Source organism: Geospiza fortis, unplaced genomic scaffold, assembly GCF_000277835.1.
Source record: "Geospiza fortis unplaced genomic scaffold, GeoFor_1.0 scaffold172, whole genome shotgun sequence".
Taxonomy (NCBI): domain Eukaryota; kingdom Metazoa; phylum Chordata; class Aves; order Passeriformes; family Thraupidae; genus Geospiza; species Geospiza fortis.
The window spans coordinates 1,296,385-1,303,014 of NW_005054309.1; the positions used below are offsets into that span (position 1 = coordinate 1,296,385).

A 6,630-nucleotide genomic window follows, 5' to 3' on the forward strand; every position below is an offset into this window, starting at 1 on the left:
AAACAACTGCAAGGTGCTGACCTTAAACCAGTGTTCCTTTAACTTCTGGTAGCTGTTTGTGTCCCTGCAAACCCAAATTTGCTCCCTGGCTAGCGGTAATTTCTGAGGCGCAGGAAGCCATTGGGTAACGTGTTCTCTGGCTGCAGGCACCATGTGCAGAGAAGTTTTAAAAGCAACAAATCACAGAGGGTAAAACACTGCTGCAAACAAAGCTCTTCCAATGTTTCTCACATTAATGATGTGGAGACCTGGAGCTTTGTGTTTAACTTCATGGATCACAGCAGGAACTGCAGTTCTGTGTTTAACCTTCTTCCAGGTAACCAAACCCTTCACTGGGACCAGGCTGATTTTTGGTGGGGGGAAGATTCCAACTTTTATAGAATTTAGTAATCAGCTTTCTTTTTTTTATTATGATTTTGTGAAGGATTTTTTTGAGGACCTAATGAATTTGGGGAAGATTTAATGCTCACAAAAATTCCAATTAATGCAGAGAAAACACTACTGCCTTTGTCCTTTATTCTGTCTGTGGCTATTGAGATGGAAGAGCTTGGGGCTTCAGCAGCACGGGTGGGTGTTTGGCTGCTGTGACAGATTCCTGCCTCAGAGCAGATGCACTTTGCTGCAGTTTAACCACACTGAGGTGGCTCTGCTGAGCTGGTTTGAAGGATGATAAAAGAGAGGCCAGAGGTTGTCATTCACCCATGAAGAATACTCAGGATACATGTAATCACAGCAATCAGCTATCTGCTTTTGACTTGTTATTTAATAATCAGTTGAAATGCAAAAAAACCCCAAAAGAATTAAAATATTCTGCATCAGGGTGCATGTGTGACATGGCAAATTAGCTCAGTTTTAAAAGGACACATCTGGAAGAGTTGAAGCTTCTGTCTTTTTCTCTATTCCTCATTTGGATTTCAGCCACTCATGAAATTTCACAGATAATGCTTTATATGAAAGACTTACTATACCCAAAAACCTCTGGTGAAACTAGGGACTGAAAGGCAGTGTGCACAGGATCAGACACATTCTAGAGATCTGAGGGGGTATTTCTTACTGTTTACAGTGGCTTGAGCTTTGCATAACAAAAAGAACCTGTTAGAGATTAGAGATTTTAAAAGAGAATTTTCAGTTATGCATATTTGATACAAATTTCTAGTTCAGAACAGAGCCTTCCAGTTTGACTCAAAGTCAAAAATCTCTAAATGTTTTGGATATATGCAGAGGGAAATCCAAAGTAATTATTTACAAATTACATTCTCATAGGTTTTTTTTTCTGAGAAACAAATCTAAATTCCTCTATCTTGTTCATTCTGCTTTCCAGTGTTACCACAACTCCATACCTGATCTGAATTTTTTGTAGCAACATTGGACAACTGTAATAACACACCTAACACCAGTCAGCCAAAAGAATCTATTAATTTGGATTCAATTATACTGATGAACTGCTCTGGTTACTTTTTGCACAGATAATATGAAACTGAGGCTAAGATCAACAAGGCTTGCAAAAATAAACTGACTTAAGCTGAGAATAGAAAATATACCTGAAAAACAAGTTTCAGGTTCGCATATTTGCAATACCTGAAACCTGACTCTGGGAATGATGCACCACTACTATCTGAAAACAGGAAAATGCTGGGTAGAGAACACTTCTGGTCAAAACAGCTCCAATTTACTGCTGCATTCACAATTAGCTCCCCCCCCAAAAAAGGAGCCTCAGAACAAGAATTTGGTTATGGGCATTTTCAGCAGGTATTTCTGAATAGCAAAGCAAGCAGGTCTCAGACTCCAGCCAGTGTTTCCCTGCTCTTGCCTTTCCCTCTTTCACATCAAAAGGAATGCTTTCTCCTTGGCCTAGCTTTCATCTGCAAGCTATTGAATTTATTGTGCTCTTGGTGAGGTTCTCTGCTGGTTTCGATTTGGGCTGGCTCCAAGCAAAGCCCCACAGAGGCAGATCCCTAAGGAGAGGTCTGGTTTCAACCCTGCAGGATCAGCACTCCTTTTGCTCTTCCTCTCCAACTTTCCACTCTAAGAACAGTAATTGTACTGGTAAATTGTAAAAAACAAAACACACCTGCCCTGTCTGATTTACATGTGTGTTTTCAGACAGCAGACTCCGGGTCGGACTGTGAGCTTGGCGAGAGGTGAGTGTGGCTTCATTCTCACCCAGGGCTGCCCGCACCCCAGGCTCTTTCAGGGGTGCTGTGCTCCTGCCTGGCACACCAGCACAGCAGAGGACTTCCAGGAAAAGGACATTTAGGGTTGGTTGTTTTTTCCAAAAGAGGAAATAGAGGCTGGCAACCCTTTGGGTTTTCAGCAAAAATGCTGCTGGTGGGTGCCAGTGTTGAAAGGGAAACAAGTGGCACTCTGCTTCTTGCATCATCCGCATTGCTCCCATCCACACAGAGAAATTTTTAATGGGCTCCCTTCATGGAAGAAAACTTCTCAGTCTTCTACTTACTGATGGTGCTTGTCTTTGTGTTGGTAGATGTGCTGGGGTGGGTACAGCAGCCCCCTCACGCTGGACTGGGAGTCCTTTTCATTCTTCCCTTTTTAGGTGTGTTGGACAGAGCGATGAAAACTTTAGCAGCTGGTATGTGTGGTAAGTCTCAGATCTGCTTTAAGGAGAAAAACTGGCAAGTAATATTCTTTGATGGATATATGGAGAGAAAGGCATTAAGAGAGACTGATAGCTAGAGAGCATTGCTCCTGGGCTGTCCCTTTGTTCTGTCTTTACAAACTAATGGAAATCATTTATCCATATCCTCCTCACTGTACGCTGACAACTGAGCAGGGAAAAAATGATGGATTGTGTCAGGGAGAAATGTTTGAATTTCCAGCCAGCACTGGCTGCAGAGCACTCAGGAGTGAGACATTGGTTTCTGGGGACTTTGATCATGTCCGGTGTGCTGGTGGGGAAACACAACATTTAAGGGCTATTTGCAAAAGATGTTAATGAATATGTTAATTTGAAGACATGCAGCCATCTGTCGGTGCTGCCCGCAGATGGTGACAGTGCTGTTCCTCCCCTGCTGCCTCTGCCCCAGGTTCCTGGTGTTGTTTTTCCTGGCCCTGCTCCTGTCCTGCGGGATCTGCTGCTGCCTGCAGTGCTGGCTGAAGCGCCGGAGCTGCCTGCCCCGACGCACCATGGCTGTCTTTGCCCTCAGCAGCTCCGATGCCTTTTGTGGTTAGTCCTGTCCCTGCTGCAAGGTCCTGCTGGCCCTGGTGGCCTTCCTGTGGCCCATCCGTAACCCAGTAAAAAGCAGTCAGGCTCGGGAGCTGGGAGGCAGCCTGGGGCTGTATTGCTGGTGAACGGTGGGGTGCCCAGCTCTGGCATCTTGGGGACATGTCCAGACCATGGACATGGCGGGCTGAAGACACATCCACTTTTCACTGAGCCATACCTTGGTGCTGTCCCTGTGTGTCCATGTGTCCCAAAGGTGCCTAGCTGGGGCTTGGCCAGGCAAACACTGGAGGTGTGTGGGACTTTCTCCTCGGTGCCAGGCCACTCAGTGGCCCAAGACATTGGGGCAGCCACAGGCTCTGGGGTCAGGCAGCCCTTTCCAGCGTGTGTCCTTCATTTCTCACTCAGGCAGAACTGTACTGGTCTAACTTGAGCCACCCCAGTACAGCTCAACTGGCTAACACACCCTGGTCTGTAAAAAGATTGTCCTGGTAGGTGCTGTTCATTGTGGCAGCCACCCTCAACGTTCCCCAGGAGCACCCAGATTTTGAGGACTGGGCTATAATGATTGTGTAGCAACCAGAACTGATCTGGAGTATGGCCAGCAGCATCAGCAGGCTGAGCCAGACAACATCCCTCCAAAAAAAATAGTGCTAATCCTGTCATTAGGCTAAGCCCTTCCCAGAGGACATATTACCTGCTTTCTGGGTGGTCATAGACAGTGTCTCCACAGGGAGGAGCCACCCAAACCCACCCAAATTCCTCTGTCCCAACTTCTTGTATCTGGAGTTTGTGGTGAAAGACTTTGTGATGCCATCCTTCAAAAATTACATCCGTGCCTTTCTTGTTTCCAAGTGGTTTGGCAGCTCCTCCTGGGCTCACCCCTCTCACTCCCACACTTGCCCTTCACACCTGTCTGCTGTGCAGTTGTGACTTTGCTTTTTCCCCAGCTACTGAAGCACCTTCGTGCCCATTCTCTGGATCCCTGAGCTCCTGCAGGACTGCAGAGATTTCCTCTTCTCCTGCTCCATGCTTCAGCCTCGGGGGAACTGAATTGCCTCCATCTTATGAGGATGTCATGAAGGAAAACAAGCTCTAGACACCACATGTTGGCTTTCAGGGGTCCTACTTGGTTCATCAGAGATCTTCCATCGTGCCAAAGGAGTGTGAGATCAAATCAGCCTTTTCCACAGGTCGGCTGAGAGTCTGAAAAGCAGCACAAATTTTATCTGAACCTGAAAGACGAGACTAAATCCTACAGAATAAATGCCAAAAGTATGTGTTGAATCTGTCACAGGAGTTGAGCTTGACATTTTGAAATCTCTGGATTTCAAGAAGCTTCCTCAAAGGCTTGACTGCATTTGGGGTTTCTGGCTCAGCCTCTAGATTTATCTCTCTAAGGCTGCTTGAGCTGGTGCAACCCCATGTATTTTAGGACCAAATGTTGATAAATGACTTGGTAGTTGCTTCTCAGGCTTGGGCTGCTTCCTTCACTCGGTACTGTGCCAAGAAACACCCTCTGGCAAAGTCATGTTGTTCTAATACATTGCAATGCAATCATGCCACTCTGTGATGAAGGATCGTTTGCCACATTTAAAATATTTAGCACAGCATATCAGATTTGTCTAGTGCAAAAGGCAGCAAATTTATGGCCAGAGAAGAGAAAACAAGAGACGGGGATTATGGAGGAGTAGCACTGGCAGGAGCTGGTTACAGAGCCTTAAAAAAAAAGTGATTTTGCTCATTTGAGCTGTTATTAATTCCATTATGACTGTCCTGAGCTACTCTTGCCCTAGCATTGCAGACCAGAAGGCTTTGAATGGCCCAAGACCCATGTGGAAGTTCCCCACAGACATGAATTAGGGGCTTAGGTACTTAGTACTTAGCTACAGAAATCTATTAGGATAAAGAATGCCATTTTCTTTGAGGTGGTCACTGCATACAGGATGGAAAAATACTTTAAGAAGTCATCCATACTGCCTTGTGCCCAAGCAGGATCATCTCAACCAAAGTCATTCCTTGGAGGCGTTAGCCTAACTAGTTCTCAAATTATTGAAGAAAGATGCTGAACTTTCCCCTTAGCTGGATTCCAGATGAAAGCAAAGATTCCCCTTTGTTTGTTGTGGGCAGGGCAGACCACTGAAGGCTGAATTCAGCCTGCCTGACCTCTGTGCCTCTGCTCTCTCAGTGGCAAGGGCTGGGGGTGCAGTCAGACCTCTCCTGCTGCAGAAGGCAATATCAGCCCTGGTCCCATGCTCTGTGCTCCCATGGAGCCATGAGCCCAATTTGGGCTGCTGGGTCCATCTGGGATTAGAATCCCAAAAGATTAATGGGAGCCCACAGCCTGCCTCGTGGAGCACCTCCCCACCTGTAGAGTGAGGTTAGCACCAGTTCCTGTGCTCAGGAAGGAAACTGGGAAGATAAATGCTCTAAAGGTTATCATATTCTCGTAATGATTCTATGTAAGTACATTTGTTAGATAAAGAATTGCAACTTATTTTGAGAAAAAATTATTTGCCAAAACCACTGCAAATTATCTCTCTAAAATCTTATTTTAGAAGCAGCTTTAATGTTTGACACTTGTGTGAAAGGAAATAAATGTCACTTGTAGCCAAATGAATGTTTGTGCCAGCAGGCTAAAATATTACTGGGTTTATTAATAAGGAAAATTAGCAAGTACAGACTCAGCCAGAGGAGAAATCAAGCAACTTCTGAGTGTCCTTTTGCTGGCTGAACTTAGTAAGAATTGCAGGTAATCAGCACCTCTCAGGATCAGATCTTTCATGTACATAACTGCTTCCACCACTCAACCCCTTCAATTTATGCCCTGAAGCATGAGATTTGATTATGTTTGTCACTGCAGCTTGCATAGGCTGTTAGTGGGCATTAAATCAGCTGTCACTTGATTCCCACCTACACACTGTTAGCTTCAGTGACCCCTTCATGGCAGAGAACTCCACAGGTTGTCTGCATTATCTGCTGCATAAAACATTACTGCCTCCTGCTTATTAATGGCTTGGCTCTAAATAAATTGCTGCCTTTAATTTCACTGAATGTCACCTTCTAATCAGATGGCTGGAGAGGCTAACAAGCAAGGACTGCTCAGGTTTCAATGCCTCCAATCCCTCTGCATCCCTCTTTCTCCAGGACCAGTGATTCCCGAGGTGTAAATCCTTCCCCAGCCACCCAACAGAGGGCAAGCAAGACTTTCAGCACACAAAACACTCAAGGGAAGGGGTTTGTTCCCCTGCTGCTTGTGTGCATTCAAGTGTGTTCAGTTTCATGTTTGAGGTGCTTTAATTATGCACAAAGGAATCAAATTTTTCCATCAGAATTGCAACAAGTGGCTCACAGTAAAGTAAGCCAGTGGCTGTCCCAAAATCAGGCTCCATCTGGAGTCACCAGCGCCTGTGTGCTGTGTGGTACCTGTGCAACACCACAGGAGCTTC

General features: G+C 45.6%; 1 protein-coding gene across 1 annotated transcript; it reads left to right on the top strand.

Moving 5' to 3' along the window:
• Positions 1-220: 220 nt before the first annotated feature.
• Positions 221-4,280, top strand: TMEM207 (transmembrane protein 207). The gene is made up of 5 exons (XM_005418955.1): positions 221-316; positions 2,104-2,141; positions 2,555-2,599; positions 3,045-3,184; positions 4,132-4,280. Exons 1-5 carry the CDS (start codon positions 221-223, stop codon positions 4,278-4,280), a joined length of 468 nt encoding a protein of 155 aa, XP_005419012.1.
• The last annotated feature ends 2,350 nt before the right edge of the window (positions 4,281-6,630 follow it).